This window comes from Rhodamnia argentea, chromosome 5 (assembly GCF_020921035.1).
Source record: "Rhodamnia argentea isolate NSW1041297 chromosome 5, ASM2092103v1, whole genome shotgun sequence".
NCBI classification, from domain to species: Eukaryota; Viridiplantae; Streptophyta; class Magnoliopsida; order Myrtales; family Myrtaceae; genus Rhodamnia; species Rhodamnia argentea.
The window spans coordinates 5694772-5713782 of NC_063154.1; the positions used below are offsets into that span (position 1 = coordinate 5694772).

General features: G+C 43.1%; 1 protein-coding gene across 1 annotated transcript; it reads left to right on the forward strand.

Moving 5' to 3' along the window:
• The first annotated feature begins 11255 nt into the window (after positions 1-11255).
• LOC125315069 (serine carboxypeptidase-like 45) lies at positions 11256-14716 on the forward strand. Its single transcript, XM_048279020.1, has 6 exons — positions 11256-11343; positions 11439-11531; positions 11615-11700; positions 12135-12437; positions 12623-12736; positions 14606-14716. The coding sequence occupies exons 1-6, from the start codon at positions 11256-11258 to the stop codon at positions 14714-14716; spliced, it is 795 nt and encodes a 264-aa protein (XP_048134977.1).
• The last annotated feature ends 4295 nt before the right edge of the window (positions 14717-19011 follow it).

Here is a 19011-nt window from a genome sequence, read left to right on the forward strand (position 1 = left end):
TTTTTCTGATCTCGTTAGTCTCGCATATAGGTTCTCGCTTTTTCTACGAAAGAGGACAACTTTTTCTCTCCTTTCCGGTCTTAGTGCCTTGGATCCATTTCGTAATAACTCTTGCCTCTCACTCAATCTGTCATCTTTTTCCTTTTCGATATGTAGGAGCCCTCAAATCTTTTCGCTTTCTCTATGAACGAGGCGATTATTTCCTTCCTCGGATCTTTTCGGTTCCCCCTACGAACGAGGCGTTATTTCCCTCCTCAAATCTTTTCACTTCCTCCCGAGGCGGTTATTTCCTCGAATCTTTTTGCTTTCTCTAATAACGAGGCAGCTATTTTTTTCTCAAATCTTTTTGCATCTATCTATGTGAAGGCTTTTAATGCTTTTCCTTTCGGCGTTCGATCAAATCGACAAAGAATTCACGCATTTAAGCATGAAGATATTTGCGGATAGTAATCTTGTTCTTTGCCCCTTGATTAACTCTAGGTGTAAAAGGAAGAATGTCTCACATGGGGACTTTGTAACAAACAGTACATTCATTCACGCATGTCTCTACTTCTCTTGAGAATTCATAAGGGCTAGCTAGTAATGCTCAAAAGAGTGATATTTTGAAAGCCCATAATAAAAACTCAAGCTTCATGTAGGCTACGATTCGGAGTTTCATCGGTGTTGAATTGGCCGATCGTGACATCGTGGAAACTCCAATTGTAGTGATGCATGTCACTTCCCTCGAAGGACATCGGTTACGCCTCCGCAAGGCCGACTTTTCGGGATGTATCCCCAACGAAATCCGATTGTGCGAGAACTTGCTCGGGAGGATGAATCGATAAATGAGCATTTTCAATGCTCGGATGTGGCTCATCAAGGAACATGCTACCAAAGGTGATGGGGTTGCTGCAGACATGGCAAATAGCGATGTTAAGAGCATCCCTATACCTCTTGATCTCTGCTCGAAGCTCTTCATTTTCTTCCTTTAGAGACGCAAGTTCATGACTTTCACTTCGAACCTTCACTCGGGCCCGCTTGTTTTGAAACCAAAACCTGACCTTCAAGGGCTCCATTCCTAGCTTCCGGCTCAACTCATTTTTTCGTTTCCCGTTCACGTAAGGGCACTCCTTGAAGGCAGCTTCAAGCTCTTTGATTTGATGTTTTCTTTTCTCGGGGTTGACTACGGCTGCCGCCGCTGCTATTGTTGTTCTTGTTATCGAGATCTTGAACTTCACCGCCAAGGGAGTTGGGTTTTACGGCTTCTGCGCTGGATCCGGCCTCGAAATTCAGCAGTTCATTCTCGGGGATGTCTAGGTTGGTTGCCTCAAGTAAGTGCTGGTAGCCTCCAAACATGTTGGATTGAAATACTTCTTCTCGCTTTTTGTTCACTCTACTCTCCGCCGTATGCTTACTCTCTCCAAATTCTTCTGAGTAAACATGCATGTTTCGTAGCCTCCCTCTTAACGTGGATGAAAACCACTAAGCCAGTGCTTCTCCCAAGATTTCGTGTTTCCCGCTCTGTCTTCTTCATTTCCTTCTGACATGGTGGGACCCTCAAATCTTTTCGCAAAGTATGCTTGTCCTTCTTTTAATATGGCGGAACCTTTAAGTCATTTCGCAACTTTTTCGAATTCGTGAGCCTCGAGATGGTAGATCCGTGATTCACGGACGAAACGTCCGTAGTTTCACCCGGATAATTAACTCGATCCCCACAATAATTATTGCTATGACTTTTCCTGCCCTTTAAATTAGGATTTAACGCCGAGACGATCATCGCTTTCATATCTTCATCTCCAACCTTCTAAGCACTCTTTCGCATCCATTCTTTTTCGTTGCTTCAACAACAATGGCCTCCCTCCTCGCACACGTCTTCTCGGCTGAGGTTTTGGCCAAATGGGAGAAACTTTATAATCTCCTAGGCCAGGGCTACTCTTATATAGCCAATCATCCGGAGGTCGAAACTGAAATTCGTCTTATGTTTAGGGATATGGACACTACTTCTATTCAAGGTACCAAGTTAGAAGAGGAATATAGGATCTTCCCTACCCTCTTCACTAACTTCCTGGAGGCTTACAATCACGCTCATCAAGATGTTACTTTGGCCTATCTTGTGAGGGCACGCTATCGGGATCGGACAGATAACTTGGTGTTGGCCGGTCTTGTAGCCGACAATTATAAGAAGGCCCTTGACTACGGTAATGATCAAGTCTCACTGCTGATTCGTGAGAGGGGGAACTTGGTGGAACGTTTGGCTATGTCTCGGACCATCTTTGAGCGTGATCCGCTCAATATTGTTTTGAAATTCCAATGCACATGGTTGGAAGAAAGGATGGACGATCTGACCCTGGATATAGCCCGCGGGAGAATGCTGATCCATGACTTGGAATCTCGTTGTCGAGTATCACGAGGACAAGGTAGCCGAGCTTAAAGAGAAATGTGAGCTCCTCCTCTTTAAGTCGGCGGATCTTGATTTTCGAAGCGATCGGTGTAGGCGGAGCATCAATTGTATGGAGGACCGGTTAAGCTCCTTTGTGATGCTCATTAGGGCTCGGTTTGGCTTTACGTTCCCACCCCGATGATCTATTTGTAAGGCTTTCTGATGGATGAAACGAATGCAAGTTTTTACCGATTTCATCTTGGTCATCATATTTTTTCGCAAGATAACCCCTTTTACTCGTGAATATGTAAATCTCACGCTGCGATGGCTGATTCAATTGGGCCGAGAGAGACCCCCCATTCGAAACGATCTCTCAGCAAAAATTGGTAGCGATGAAACAAACGAATGCCCAAATGTGAACAACTTGTGAATCAGTATAAATATTATAACTCGATTATGAAAACATCGGAGTAAATCAAGTATAATATTTCTTTACGGAGTCGAATTCACTGGGTTGGTAAATACACGACCATCCATCTCGGCGAATCAAAGCACCACCAGGGAGCACCTTCTTTACTATATATGGACCACCATAGTTTGGAGCAAACTTCCCTTCTCCGGGAGTGGGACTATTGGCAACAATTTTCGCAAGACCAGGTCATTGATCCGAAAATATCGAGGCCGAACTTTTTGTTGAATGATTTAGCAACCCTCTCGCGATAACACCGGCCATGACATACAGCCTTAAGTCTCTTTTCGTCGATTAGATTCAATTGGCTTGCCCTCTGCTGGATCCATTCAGCTTCCGTCAAGATAGCTTGAGACAATATACGTAAGGAAGGAATTTCCACTTCAACCGGTAGAACAGCCTCCATTCCATATACAAGAGAATACGGGGTTGCCCCGGTAGATGTCCGGATTGAGGTCCGATATGCCATAAGTGCAAATGGCAACCTCTCATGCCAATCGCGATAATTTTCAGCCGTCTTCGCCAAGATTTTCTTAATGTTCTTATTGGCGGCTTCTCTTGCTCCATTCATCCGAGGACGATATGGGGAAGAGTTCAAATGCTTGATCTTGAATTCCTTAAACAATTCGTCCATTAGTTTGTTGTTTAAGTTCGAGCCATTGTCGGTGATTATGGCTTCGGGTGAACCGTATCGAGCAATGATGTCTCGACGGATAAATTTCACGATATTTCGTGCCGTGACCGCTAAATAGGATGCGGCTTCGATCCATTTGGAGAAATAGTCAATCGCCACCAAGATGAATCGATGTCCATTGGATGCTTTAGGGTTGATAGGGCCGATAACATCAATGCCCCACATAGAAAACGGCCATGGTTCGGATAATCGATGCAACTCATTCGGAGGGACATTAATCTTGTCACCATGAATCTGACATTTGTGACAACTCCGGACATGCTGAATACAATCTCTTTCGAGCGTGAGCCAATAATAACCCAACCTCATGACCTTCTTAGCTAACATGTGGCCATTCATGTGTGGACCACAGATCCCTTCATGCACTTCCATCATCAGACGAATCGCTTCGGTTGAATCAACGCATCTTAGCGGGACGTAATCGAATGATCGCTTGTATAAATTTTCTCCGTTTAAGAAGAACTTTGAAGCCATCTTCCTTATGTACTTTTGGTCGGATACGGTACTTTCTTCGGGGAACCGCTGCTTCTGAATATAAGTTTTGATGTCATGGTACCACGGCTTACTATCGGGTTCATCGATCACGGCCATACAATATGCCGGCTTTTTTAATACCTCGATTTTCGGTGGGTCAACCTCAAGTCCATTGGCGATTTGTAACATTGAAGACAAGGTAGCCAATGCATCGCCGAATCGATTATGAGTCCCCGGACGGATACTCAAATGAGATATCCTCAAATTCCTCCACCAGTTTATCCAGATACTCATGGTAGGGTAGCAATTTAGCATCTCTCGTCTTCCACTTTCCAACGATCTGAAGGATAATCAAAGCGGAATCTCCGAATACCTTGAGTCGGGCTACCCCCATTTCAATCGCAGCCTGCAAGCCGAGGATGCATGCCTCATATTCTCGCTATGTTGTTTGTGCAAGGGAAAACCAATTTTGCTGCCACAGGATAATGTCGACCACCTGGAGATATTAGAACCGCGCCCGTGCACGATCCCGATAAATTGACAGCTCCGTCAAAATACATAGTCCGAGATATAAGCCTCCATCGACATGATTCGATCCTCAAAATGATAGGCATCATCATCTCGCACCGGATTTTCAGCTAGGACATCTCGCTATAGCCCGTCCTTTGATTGACTTTTGGGACAAATATTGAACATCAAATTCGGAGATGAGGATTTGCCATTTGGCAAGTCTACCAATCAAGGCGGGTTGATTAAGCAAGTATTTGATAGGATCGCACTCTGTCACCAGAAGCACCTGGTAATGCAAGGTGTATTGTCGAAGCCTGTGCAGTACCCGGACTAACGCCGCACATGTTTTCTCCGCTTCGGAGTAGTTCATTTCCGAAGCTGTGAATTTCTTGCTCGGATAATAAATGGCTCGTTCTTTTCCATCCTCTTGCCTCTCTTGGGCTAACATAGCACCCAAGGACTCACTAAGGATTGTGAGGTAGAGGATTAAAGGTTGCCCCGGTGTTGGAGGAACAAGCACGGGTGGACTCATGAGATGCTGCTTCAGTTTCCCAAAAGCTTCTTCACATTCGCTATCCCATTGGATTAGCGCATTCTTCTTTAACAGCTTGAGGAATGGCTTAGCGGTTTCTGATAACCGAGAGATGAATCGAGCAATATAGTTTAGCCTACCCATCGGACTTCGAACTTCTTTAACCGTCGTCGGCGGCTTAAGCTCACGAATAGCCTTGACTTTAGAAGGGTCGACTTCAATACCCTTATTGCTTACCACGAATCCGAGCAGCTTGCCCGAGCTGGTCCCAAAGACACACTTGGCGGGGTTGAGGCGTAACTTGTACTTTCGGAGTCTATCGAACAATTTCTTGAGCGTTTCGACATGATCTTCTCCATGCCTTGTTTTTGCTATCATGTCATCAACGTAAACCTCAATCTCATTATGCATCATGTCATGGAAAAGGGCAACCATGGCTCGTTGGTAAGTAGCTCCAGCATTTACGAGACCGAACGGCATCACCCGGTAATGAAACATTCCCCATGGTGTGGTGAAAGTGGTTTTCAACTTGTCATTGACATTCATGAGAATCTGATTGTACCCGGAGAAACCATCCATGAATGAAAACAATTCAAATCCTGCAAGATCGTCAACAAGTACGTCGATATGCGGGAGGGGAAAATCATCTTTAGGATCGGCCTTATTCAAATCTCGATAATCGACATGGACCCGAATACGCCCATCCTTCTTCATGACTGGGACTATATTGGCAACCCAATCAGAATATTCTGTAGTCTCAAGGAATCCGACGTCAAGCGCCTTCATGACCTCCTCTTTGATCTTCCGGACCAATTCTGGTTTGGCCCTCCTTGACTTTTGCACCACCGGCTTAGCCGAAGGATCTATCGGCAAACAATGTTCGACAATGGAACGGTCAAGACCGGGCATATCTGCATAGGACCAGGCGAAAATATCTTGGTAATCATTCGGGAGCTTAGTCAAGCGCTCGGTCATCTCTTTGGAAAGGTTTGCCCCGATCTTAACTTCTTTAGGGTTTTTCGCATCGCCTAGGTTGACCGAGACAGTTTGTTCACCGGTCAAGGGTTTGATCTCCTCATGTCGTTCGAAATCCCGACGAATTTCCTCATAATCTGACTGCATTCATCTAGGTCATATACTTGAATCCACTAGATTTCCCTCCTCATGTATCCCCCGAAACATAAAGTAACAAAATCGAGAAAAACAAACAAGGTTTAATTGCGGTTGTTTTTTTTTTTTTTTTTTTTTTTGAAGAACTTTATTTATTTATTTTTTGTTATTATTTTTTTTCAAAACCGTGGGACATGAATTCTTGAAGAAGCCCAACCCTCGGTTCTTACCATGATGACAAACTTGTTGGTCGTTGGTTATCGTCATCGGGTTGGTTTGGGATACTTCAACAAGATTCGAAAAATAGTGCAATTTTATTGATATGAAATTACATCTTCTAGGAAAAAATTCAAGAGTGCAACACGTAATGGAAATCCCAATGTGACCCAAAACCTAAAGGAAACAGAAAAGGTCCCACGCAGGGGATTGCATAAACATAAAGATGTTACTCGAATCTAAACCCTCCAAGTGGATCATCACATATGGCATTGACGAATGATTTGGAAGGTTTAGGCGCCGGGTAAGATTCCTCTTTATGCGCTCCGTCTTCGAGATATAGCAGCAATGGTTACATCATCAAAACAACCGGCGATATCGAGACTCCTTCATCCTTACTAGCACCAACCTGTCTGATTCCTAGCCCGAATACAACATTAACTTTACCAGAATGATCCGGCAAAGGATTATTCTGGACATTTGGCGGTTTGTTGCCTTGGAATGAGAATGCCTTAGAATCAAGAAGATCTTGAATCCGATGCTTCAACACGAAACAATTTGTCGGTGTCATGTCCAGGCTCCCCACAGTGGTAATCACATTTCTTTGATGGATCATATTTTGGCGAGCTCGTGTTACCGGATCGTAGAGGCTCGGAAGTCGATAAACCTCTCTTACGTAGAACCGCGAGTACCTGTGACGGGGTTCCTGGTAGAGGAGTAAACCGTCGAGGGGGCCGTTGATTCCCTCTTTGTCGTTGTGCGCCGAAATTAGCCTGCTGCTGATTAGGAATCTGCACAACCGGCGTCCGGGTCATGGGTTTCGGGCTGTAGGTCATGTTAACCTGTGGAGCCGGTTCCTTATCTTTCCTTACCGCAAACCTCTTAGTCGTCGTGGTGACATCATCGTACCAACCTTTCTTCATACCGTTCTCGATTTCTTCAGCCATTGCGATGAGATGGCTGAATGACGTAGCGACGGATCCCGCAGTCGGGTTTTCATAATTCGCGCAGAGTGGAAACAAACAACTTCATGAGCTCCCTTTCCGGAGGGACTGGTTTTGTTGAGATGCCACATTCCTCCACCTGGTGGCATACTGCTTGATTGTTTCTCCTTTCTTCATCTCAAGCTGTTCAAGATCTTCTCCGGTGGTGAGTACGTCCAAGTTAAAGCTGAAATGTTTGATGAAAGCATTAGCTGCCTTCTCCCAATCATCCATCCGATAGATCTCGTAGTCCGTATACCACCTCATGGCGGCTTCTTTTAAACTAGCCTGGAAAGTCCGGACCATTAGGGGGCCGTTGGTCGCGTGCTTATTCATTCTTGCCTGGTACATCCGGACGTGTTGAACCGGGTTAGAAGTCCCATCATACTTCTCGAAGTCGGGCATTTTGAACTTTTCTGGCATTGTGACCTTTGAAAAGACAGACAAGTCAATTTGGGGTATGTTGTGAGTCCCCTCGACCTCTCGGATCCTCTGTTCCATTTGGGCCAACCGCTTGGCCGTATCACCATTCAACCCGGGGGCCACGGGGCTGGCTTGGGGGATTGGGACTACGGGCGGCGTGCTCGAGCTCACGCCCGTGAAGATCACGTCTTCTAGCGGCATTGTCTGATAGGGAGCAGTTTCCTGGGCTTTACCGGAGTTGTCCATAGGAGGAATTGGAGCGGGAATGGTTAGCGGCGGGCTGGTGGTGGATGATTGAAGTTTGGCGGCAAAGGCGGCCATCATTTCCTCCATCTTTCGGGACATCATCCCTTCAAAGCGCTCGGTCAAGGAGCCAAGTTTCTCATCCAGGGCAGCACCGACGGTGGCGTTGATGTCGGCCATCCTTTTTGCTACCGATCGGGTGATATGTGGAGGATCCGTGATAAATTACCTGTAGAGAGTAACAAACCCAAAATGAGTACAGGGAGCAAAAATAGCGAGCCGGCCCATGGCATCCCTCTAGACTCAAACGAACAAAGTGATTATGACCAAAGGATTGAAACATGTAATTTTCAGTTTATCCGCTTTTACGAAAAAATTCATATTAATTCGTACGTTGATCAAAACATGTCCAAATTTTACGAGCTTGTAGTTGAGAAGATGATGAACAACTTTTATGTTGGCCAATCGGACTAGAAATGCACGGATCAAATCAGTTTAATATGTTTTTCCAAAAAATCGCATTCAGAAAACTGTTATAACCGCAGGTAGTTGAAAAAACGAAAGGCCATCTTAAATTATGAATTTAATTCTGAAATTTTGTAGGATATTAGTTGAAACATAGGTCTACAACTTTCGTGTTTGGCACTTACTCAAAGCTCGACCATAGAATTTAGTAAAAATCGCACAACAAAAACAAGCCAAATCAGAATTGAGGACAATTGATGAAATTGTAAAAGCTACGGAAGCAAAGTGCGAAATTGGAAATAAGACAACGATACTCCTAAACCATGGACCAGCTCAAAATTAAAATGAGATAATAGGGTAAAAGAGACAAGAAATTACCGTTCATAGGAAGAAAATGTCAATCACAAGGACATGCGCATGAATTGTGAGTTTAAATCTTATTCTATCTATCCAAAAGGCTTTTGCAAAGTGAAATGATGAACGAAACGACATGCCGCAGCCTCGCGCGCAATCATCATGACTAGTCGCAGCCTCGCGTACAATAGTCATGACTAGTCGGGTTCAATCACTTCGGCTTGGTTTGGTCGACAAGGGCAATTCTCATGCATCGTAGCCTCACGTGCATAAGAACGACCCTTGAGCCATTTTTTGAAAAAAAATTTCGGGATCCGAGATGGGATAACCTTTAGCGAAGCCTTACCGCCAAGGTTAAAGGACCATCTAAATACCATCTTAAAACTATTAGTGTGACCCGGGTCCGGTCACGGGTTGTGTGCAGTGTAGTGCAAAGACGATAAATCATGCACAACAATTAAAAACAAACACCGCTTCAATGATTCAAAAGTTAAATCACAATTCCAATTCACCAAGCTCGCAAAACAACGGGTTAGCCAATCACTCCTCCCCTTATAACTCCCAATCTGCAAAAAACATTTAACACCTAAGAATGAGAATTCAACCAAAGTTTACCAAATCATGTGATTTCTTTTTCATGAAATTATCTGGCCTAAGTCCTCTTTGGGTCCCCGGTGGAGTCGCTAAGTTGTCGCGACCTAAAATATAAACAAGTTAATTTTCGGGCTAATGGATTATCGGGTTAATTAATTAACTAACCTAACTCGGACTCTCCCAAGTCCATACCAAATCGCAACTTAAGGTTCAAATAATTAACATGCAACGTGTTTTGAATTTGGAGTCGCCACTAATCATTTTCGGTAGGTTGATTAGAAACCTAAATAAAATAGCGGGAGAAAACTATCTTATTTCCGCGAACCAGAGATTCTGGGTTCGTTCCCCAGCTGAGTCGCTAAGCTGTCGCGACCTAAAATATAAACAAGTTAATTTTCGGGCTAATGGATTATCAGGTTAATTAATTAACTAACCTAACTCGGACTCTCCCAAGTCCATACCAAATCGCAACTTAAGGTTCAAATAATTAACATGCAACGTGTTTTGAATTTGGAGTCGCCACTAATCATTTTCGGTAGGTTGATTAGAAACCTAAATAAAATAGCGGGAGAAAACTATCTTATTTCCGCGAACCGGAGATTTTGAATTCGGGGATTTGGTTACGCTAGATTACTCTAACGCCCTTTCGGTACCATTTTCATGAAAAATATTTGATTTGGCAATTTTGATGGATTTTACTTGAAATTCAAAGATGCAATTTTTTTGGTTTTTTCTTCTTTTTTATGGGGATGTAAAACATTGAACTTTGTATGATATACACCATGGGTGATTTAGAAAGAAAGAAAACGCAACCAATCACGAGTATTTACAAAAATAAATTAACATGTAATAATGCTAAATTTTGGGACACGTGACATGTCTAAAATAAACAAACAAATGTTCACACCAAACGATTACATTTTTGTAGATCGAGATGGAAATGGTTACCTTCTATTACACAAAATCTTACTCACGTACACGTTATGGCTTCCTTCAAGATCTCGGAGTTGGAAGAACGTGGCTATCGTCGAAAAAAGGCAAGCAGTGGCGCTGTTGGATGGCGAGAGGCGAAGTACGTGCCGGGACTCGTCGAAGATGATGCTCGACTAAAACTCTTTTCTTCACTCTCAAATTTTCTCTTACGATTTTTCTCAAGAACTCTCTTTTTCCTCTCTAAAGAATTTCTCTCACAAATTCTCTCAATTCTCTTCCACTCTAAAACTCTCTCAATTCTCTTTCCCTCCTTCTCTAACTCTTCTCAAGAGCTCTCTCTTTTATAAGCAAAGTTCTTCATCCTTCATTCTTCACCTTCATTTCTTCACCTTCCATCTTCATCTTCTCTTCTTCATCTTCATTTCTTCACCTTCCATTTTCATCTTCCCTTCTTCATCTTCATTTCTTCACCTTCCATTTTCATCTTCCCTTCATTATCTTCCCTTCATCATCTTCCCTTCTTCATCTTCTTTTCATTATCTTCCCTTCATCATCTTCCCTTCTTCATCTTCTTTTGGTATTTGCAATACGGTCCCCGAAGTTCCAAGTATTTGCACATACTGTCCCGAAATTTTAAGTATTTGCAATACAGTCCTTGAAGTTTCAAATCTTCTCGGTGTATTTTTCCATCCCGTGCCTAGTCTAGACGCATGCTAAATTAAGTATTCTGCTTGCCCGATTATATGCCAATGCAATGTACGCTAAAAATAAATATGTGAGATGATTTTTTTATAATTTTTATGCAAAAAAAAAATAGATTAATCAAAATTTAGGCGTCAACAAAGTTGTTAAGGGTTATTTACGCTCATTCGATTGCAATTTCGGTAGTGTCGAGCATGCTGTACGTGGAATCCCCCATCTCGGTTGGGTTTTCATACTCGACTACGACCGTGGACTATGCCGATTGGAAAGATGCAGACACCGGTACATCTCAGTCGTTCCTAACGAATTTCCTTTGCTTCACGAGAACTTAGCAGCCTTCATATATGTAGTAAGATAGACATATTTTCGGGTTGCAGCCAGAGAAAACATACAGCTCCTTCTCGGTTGGTTCAAAGAATATCCAAAATATAGAGACTCCGATTTCTATATAGCGGGGGAGAGCTATGCTGGTAAGTGTCAGAACTCCTCGTCTCTTGGTCTCGCTATGGATGTGATTGCAAATTCCGACTTGTTCATTTAACTCCAACTGTAGGCCACTATGTGCCGGAGCTTGCGGCTCTGGTGCTGGATCACAATAAGCAGCCCCATGGGAATCCGATCAAGCTTAGGGGGATAGCAGTTAACAGCTCTCCTCTCCATTTGATTGCGCGTTCTTCGGTTTGACAACTTTTTTTTCATTTGATTTTCCAGCTTATTACCTGACAAAAAAATTCTCTTCTTTCTATCAATGCAGCTGGGCAACCCAATTCTGGATAGTGAGATTAGCATGGATGGCGCCATTGGACGTGATTGTTGATTCCTATCTGTTCTTCTAAATCCTTTTTGGTATACTAATTTTCCTCCCCAAACTAAACTGTATAGAACATGATTGTAGGCCACTACGTGCCGCAGCTTGAAGCTCTAGTGCCGGATTACGATAAGCAGTCCCACGGGAAACCGATCAAGCTTAGGGCGATAGCAGTTAACGATACTTTGCTCGTTTGGATCCCGCGTTTTCAATGGCAGCTTTCTTCGTTCGGTTTTCAATCTTCATCTTCCTTCTGTTGATGCAGCTCGGCAACCCACTTCTGGATTTTCAGATTAGTATAGACGGTGCCACATTGTTGTGGTCCCACGGCGTCATTTCGGGCGAGACATTGAAGCTGAAGGAGATGGCGTGCAACGACTCCAGATACTTGATGGAACGAATCCACCACAAAATTTCCATGGAATGCGCGGAGGTGTTTGAGAAGCAGGTGGAGGAAATGGGGAATTTTCCCGATCCAGGTGATGTGCTCAAACCTTATTGCTTCTCCGGGACCGCCGCGACGATGCAATCGCCTTCAAGTAGCGCGTGGGATGCGTACCACGCCAAAGTGAGTTTTGACTGTCTGGAAGATCTTTCCTTAAAATTTCATCTGAACCTGCATGCAGCATAGGAATGAAACAGCCTAGGAACAAAAACCATAAGGGCATCCTTATGGTATTGATTCACAGATAGGACTATTCAGAAGTTAGGCCTTGACCTGGTTCATCAAGTATTGACTTTTCTTGTGGGCGGCTAGCTCGAAGGATGGTTCTTACTGATCCGTGCCTCCGGGATTCGATATTTTCGTACCTCAATAAACCTCGAGTGCAGAAAGCGCTCCACGCCAATACGACAAAGCTATTGATCGTTCGTGGTCGGAAGCACGAGGCGACGAGACGATTACGGGCTAACGGTGACCCTGATCTAGAGATTTCCTTTTTTTTTTTTTTTTTGCTTTTTAATTGTTCTCAAACTTTGCAAAGAAGCTCCTCTACTTAATTGATTTTGCGATGGCGACCAGAAAATTTTGGGGGGGCGGCCTTCTTTCGTAATAACAATGGTAAAAATTCTTACAAACAAAAAAATTGGAGAAAAATTGTTGAGAAGGGATGGGCGAATTGGAAGTTCCTCTTCGACCCAAAAAACATATATATTGGAAGTTCCTCACCCGCTACTAAATGTCTAGTTAAAATATATAGTTGAAGAATATTTTTTAACACGCGAATGAAAGTTGGTAATGTAGAAAAAACCAAATAAAAGTTTTTAAATCGTTCGAGCACAGGTTGATAGCCTAAATCTAATTAGTAATTTTATCGGAGAAAAGCTGGCAAGGCATTCAAGTTGAGGTTGGTAAATTGACGTGAGAATTGACAACTTTTAAGTATTCATAAATTACACGAATAAAGTTTGCGAGCTATTACAAAATTTGGTAGAATCATTTGTTATCAAGTAACTGTTGGTAAGTCATTCAAGTAAGACTTGGTAACCCAAAATTATACGATGACTTGGTCGGAGTCAATATGGTAAGGCATTCAAATTACAGTTCATAATTTCAACAAATAAAATAAAGATGATTTTTCTATTAATTTAGTCGATTGACTTCAATAATGGAAAATCGCTCCAATACAAGTTTTTAATGCAAATTTAGTCGATTACTCGATCGGAGAAAAGTCAGTTAGTAAATTAAATAAAGGCCGATAAACGCGTATAATAGCTGGTTAGTTCCCTACGTAGAAGAGGGAAAACTTCAAAACGGGGAACAATTAACAAGTGTTGACAAATTGATATAACAGTTGGTAACTTGCTAAATAGTTACCAAACAAACGGTTCATTGTTCTCAATTTTTTGTTTATCGATGTTATTGACTGCTTACGGACCTCTGTAGCAATTACCAATCATCGAACGCAATTTTTACCCTTTTTCCAATGCATAGAATTATAAAATTTCGTCATTATATGATTGCTTTATTCAAGAATTTCGAGACTAAACCGATTCTTCATTGAGAAAAAAAGGCAAAAGCAACCGGCGTGATGGCTACATCATCACGTGGCATTGGTACATAGTGTAAACGATGAATCAAAAGATAGAATCACAAAATCCTAACGGTACAATTTAACTGGTATGCGTAGAATCGAGCAACATAGCGATGTGATCGGTACGAGGGTGCCACGTCATCCATGTAACCGAACCCGGTGCTGCATAAACGACCTTTTTCCGCTACGAGGGCCCCCTTTCACATGCTCCGCCTAGATCCTACACAGGCTCTTGGGTGTCAAGTGTCAACAGCCCAATTGGCCCACCAATCCACCGCATGTTGTGGGCTAAAATAGGAAAGTTCACTCCAGTGGGCTTGGGCTTGGGCTTGGGCTGAGAATTTGATCTTTATATAAAATGTATATATGTCCATCGTCCAGGTAGTTATGGATAATTTCTACTTTATTTTGATTTATGCGATAACGTGAGTCCCAGACCAATTATGTGTTACCTGCTATTGCGAGGAGCACAAGCCAAGCAAAAATGAATTCAATGGTGGGGTCGCAGATGTAAACTGAAAAGGAGACGTTCTCAAATTAATTTAACGTACTACTCTCTAACCGGATTTATACTTGGAGGTGACGAAGACAAGGAGAAACGGTTGAAGCTTTAAACTGTTAATTTCTTTTTAGGGGAATTAGGCTTGGCAATTCTGTCCAGGGTCTTTTTTCCCACCACTGTTCTATTACTTTCCCGATTCAGTGGGAACCACGCATTCTGTTCCTAAATGTGGTTTCATGTGGCACGCGGCAGGCGTCGTTCTTATCAGAAAATGAATGGGCGGCTGAGATCGTGACAAGTGGCCAAACTTGAGTGACACGATCACGGAATGAATTTTTATTTTTGAAAAATCAATTATAATTCCAAAAGTAATTTTTATCTTTTGAAAATCCACGATCCCGCCACGTTGTCAAATTGTGGCCGTCCGATCGGATTTTTATTTTTTATTTTTGAAAAATCATATTTATTTCAGAAAATCATTTTTTAAATTTCAAAATTACCAGATTGCGACACGTGGCACAATGTCCACCGTCCGATCTGGCTTTTAATTTTTAATTTTTAAAGAACTGAATTGAATCTTCCCTCGCTAACGTGGATGCAATGTGGCTACCATATATGTTGACCAGTCAACGATCCCACCAGGGAAGAGGGCCGGCGGCTCCCCGGTTCCGGAAAACACGCCTGAACCTCGTCGGAGCGCCTATACCGTGACCAAAACTTGTGCGAATCACCCCTATTTCAATACTAAACCGTTCAAAGTCTCGAATCGTGCAATATATGTGGATTTTCCAGCCTTAAGACTGCCTAAAAAACAGCTCCACTAAGACCGACCATGAGCCTTCCTCCAACGAATTTCGATCTCCAAATATTCACGTAAAAAAACTAATCAAAGCAATCAAATAGCATAAGGGAAGGCAAATGGAACTTACCTGACCATCGTGCGAGGTTGAGAGCATCGCGAGAGAGCTAGGGAGTTCGCGATGTGTTCAAAGGTTTGAGAGGTTGACTCGGGGGATTATATGCAACGAAATCATAAAACAAGCATATATTCGCGATCAGCAAGGGTGTGGGAGTGATTTGAACTAAGAATCACAAAGAAATGTGAAGAAATGAAGGATCCTCCATGATCGAACCTTCAGATGATCATCAATGGCACTTACCTGGTTACTTGATGAAGCTTCAAACAAGGGAGATCCAGGTACTCCTTGAGGTTGTAGAAAGCTTCTTGAAGAGATGTCAGACCTCGAGATTGCCTGAGGAGTGACGAAATTTCGATCGAAGCTCGCGGCCAAAAAACTTGTCAATGGCGGCGCAGTGAGCTCTCTCTCTCGCTTTCTCTCTTTCTGTTCAGAATCTGTTAGAGCCATTTCTAACCGAAGGAAGACTTCCTTCCTTTGATCAAAATGTGTGGACGACTTATCCACCGACCCCAAAATTTTGGCGCGTGAAATGATCTTCTCGGCGCCGGGCTTCTCATGAGATTTAGGTAGCTCCGTTTTTTGGCGTTCGGCGCGCACGAATAGGTGTGAAAATCGGCCTCTCCTCCTCCAGCTTGCTCCCTATGAGTGCAAAACTGGTTGGGGAAGAAGGCTTCTGAGCACGGTTGGGTCTGTTAGATAGCAAGGCTACAACTTAGAGATTTCCTCCACGATTATTTTCCTGTGTTAGAGATATAAATATATTTAGGAGATTTTGTCTTGATTTTGATTTGATATAATTGATATTTTGTTATTTGTTACTTTAGATAGGCACATGTACCTTTCATTAGTGATGTACAAAATATTACAAAACACAACATATGACTATCTTTAGCCGCAACTCTTATTGCCTTAAGATCCAATATATGGCTATCAATTGCGAAAGCATCATAGCCATGAGTTCTGATCTAAATTCCCCAACAAAATGGAGTCCCACGACTCCCGCTGTTGTTAGTATTTCAATGTCATCCAGTTCAACAATATTGTCTCTCACCAGCCCCGTCATTCCTTCATCTGGAAATTTCATGGGGTCATCCGGTTGTTCGAATCTTTTGGGGGGGAGGGGTGAAATTCGCCGGGAACACCTATTTGGTGTGGAAAGCTCAAATCCTCCCCTTCCTTTGAGCAAATAAACTGATTTCAATCGTCGATGGAACGTTGTCATGTCCTCCACGACATATTACTCAAACCAATGTAGATAGTTCTTCCAATATTGTGCCCAATCCGGAATACGATAACTGGTATATACGGGACCAGATTGCTTTCAGGTGGATTTTAAGCATGACAACCGATTCAATTGTGGGTCATTTATCTAGTATGAACATCTCTCATGCCATGTGGAATTTCTTTTCTGCATCTTTCGCTGCCCAAAACAATGCGCGAGCTACCCAATTACAGCTGCAACTTCGGGCGATGCGGAAAAGTAATCAAACCGTGGCCGAATTCCTTCAACAAGCTACTTTTATATCTGATCAATTGGCCTCCATTGGTGAGATCATCTCACTACAAGGGTACCGAATGCATATCTTCCGAGGCCTAGGAGCGGAGTTTCAAAGCTTGGCTATTGCAATTTCGCTATTGCAATTTCGATTCACACTCAGCATCAACAAATGATCAAGGAGTCTTTTCATGGCCTTCTCTTGGCTCATGAAGCACCGTTGGAGCTCCGGGAACCACAAACCACCCAACCAGCTGCCTTTGTCTCGTACAACACCAGCTTGGGCAAAAATTCACGTTCACGGCGTGTCCACACTTTCAATTTCAACAGCCCCAACTCAAATATGGGGCAACGGAAGAATCTTAATCCTCATGGACAGCAGCCCAACTTCAATAATCCAAGCAACTCTCAGCACCGAAATTTCATTGGCAACAAAAATCAAAGACGTAGCAATGTGAGGTGTCAGATTTGCAATCACCCGAGACACAATGTCGTTGCTTGTCACAATCGGTTGAACCAACTATTTGGGTTTTTTGGAAGCTACACGCACCAGCAATAGTCACTTCCACCACAAGTTCAATTGGCTGAGATACCTCCTCCACCATCGGTGCTTTCTCTTGATGCCCGGTATCTCGACTTGTGTGCCACACATCACATTACCAACAATCCTCATAAGCTGTCCTCGGCTCAGCCATATTGTGGCACTCAGCAAGTCACCATAGATAATGTGTTAAGTCTTCCCATCACTCATACAAGTACCCTTATTACCCGTGACTTCCGGATGTTTAACATCATAGTCGTTCCTTCTATCACTAAGAACTTAATTTCTGGTCGTCAATTCTCTGCTGAAAATTCATGTGACTTTATTTTCTCACCGAATCGCTTCTTTGTGAAGTGCCATCGTACATGCGGGATCCTTCTCCAGCGGTACATTAATCAAGGCCTCTACTCTCATCATTGTCACCTACGTCTCCAATCTGCTTTGTTTCTCAACCGGAGTCACTCACCCATTGGCATCATCATCTTGGTCATGCCATATTTCCTACTATTTGAAGAATTTTCAATAATTCATTAAGTCATGTTCCAGTTTGCTCGGCTTGTCTTTCCAGCAAGAGTCATAAACAATCTCATCCACCAACAACTAATAGATCCAAGGGTCCCTTAGAACTAGTTCACTTTGATGTCTAGGGGCCTGCTCCTATCACATCATCCCAAAATAATAAATACTATGTGTGTTTATGGATGATTACTCTAAATTTTCTTGGTTTTTTCTTTTTCACTCTCGCGACCTGTTCTTATCCATTGTCACTGTTTTCCTCACCTATGTTGAAAATCAACTCAACGCTAACGTCAAAGCTTTTCAATCTAACCGTGCGGGAGAATTTATCTTTGCGCCATTTGTTCAATTATTGCAAGCAAAAGGTATTTTTCACGGGACGTCTTGTCCACGCCTACCTCTTTAGAATGGCTCGCCTAAGTGCAAACATTGCCACATAGTTGAAATGGGACTCGCGATGCTCTATCATGCTTCTGTCCCCTATCATTATCGGGACTTTGCCTTTGAAGCAGCTATACACATTATCAATCGATCGCCCACATCGGTTCCATAGAATAAATCACCATGTGAGATCTAATTTCATATGGTTGCATCTATTGCACATCTTAGAGGTTTTGGCTGCACAGTGTATCCCAATCTTCGACCCTATGCAAAGTACAAACCGCAACCATAGTCACACCAATGCTTTTTCTTATGCTACCCATCATGATACAAAGGATACCAGTGTTATTCCCTCAAGCATCGATGGTTCTACATTGTTGCCGATGTAGTGTTTGACAAATTAGATATCCCTTATGCGCAACATTTCGCAATTATCTTTGGAGGTCGTCGCAACAATTCAGCCGCTTTTTTATGCTGAGTTGTGCGGAACTCCTCTGCCACAAGAACCACCGCGTGAGTCATGTTCTCCCTCTAATTGCTATTTGCGGTCTGGTAATTCCTTGCGGTAGAATCGCCGCAGTTCGGGTGTGTTCAAAACCTCATTGGATGAACCCGCCGATGGGTCTCCCTCGTAGTCCGCAGCTTCACCAATCTTGCCAGCAGCTTCTCCGCCGAATTCAGCTTAGCCGACACATCCTATGGTGACACGCCTTCGTGATGGCACTTTAGCTCGCAGACATATCCACACCGATCA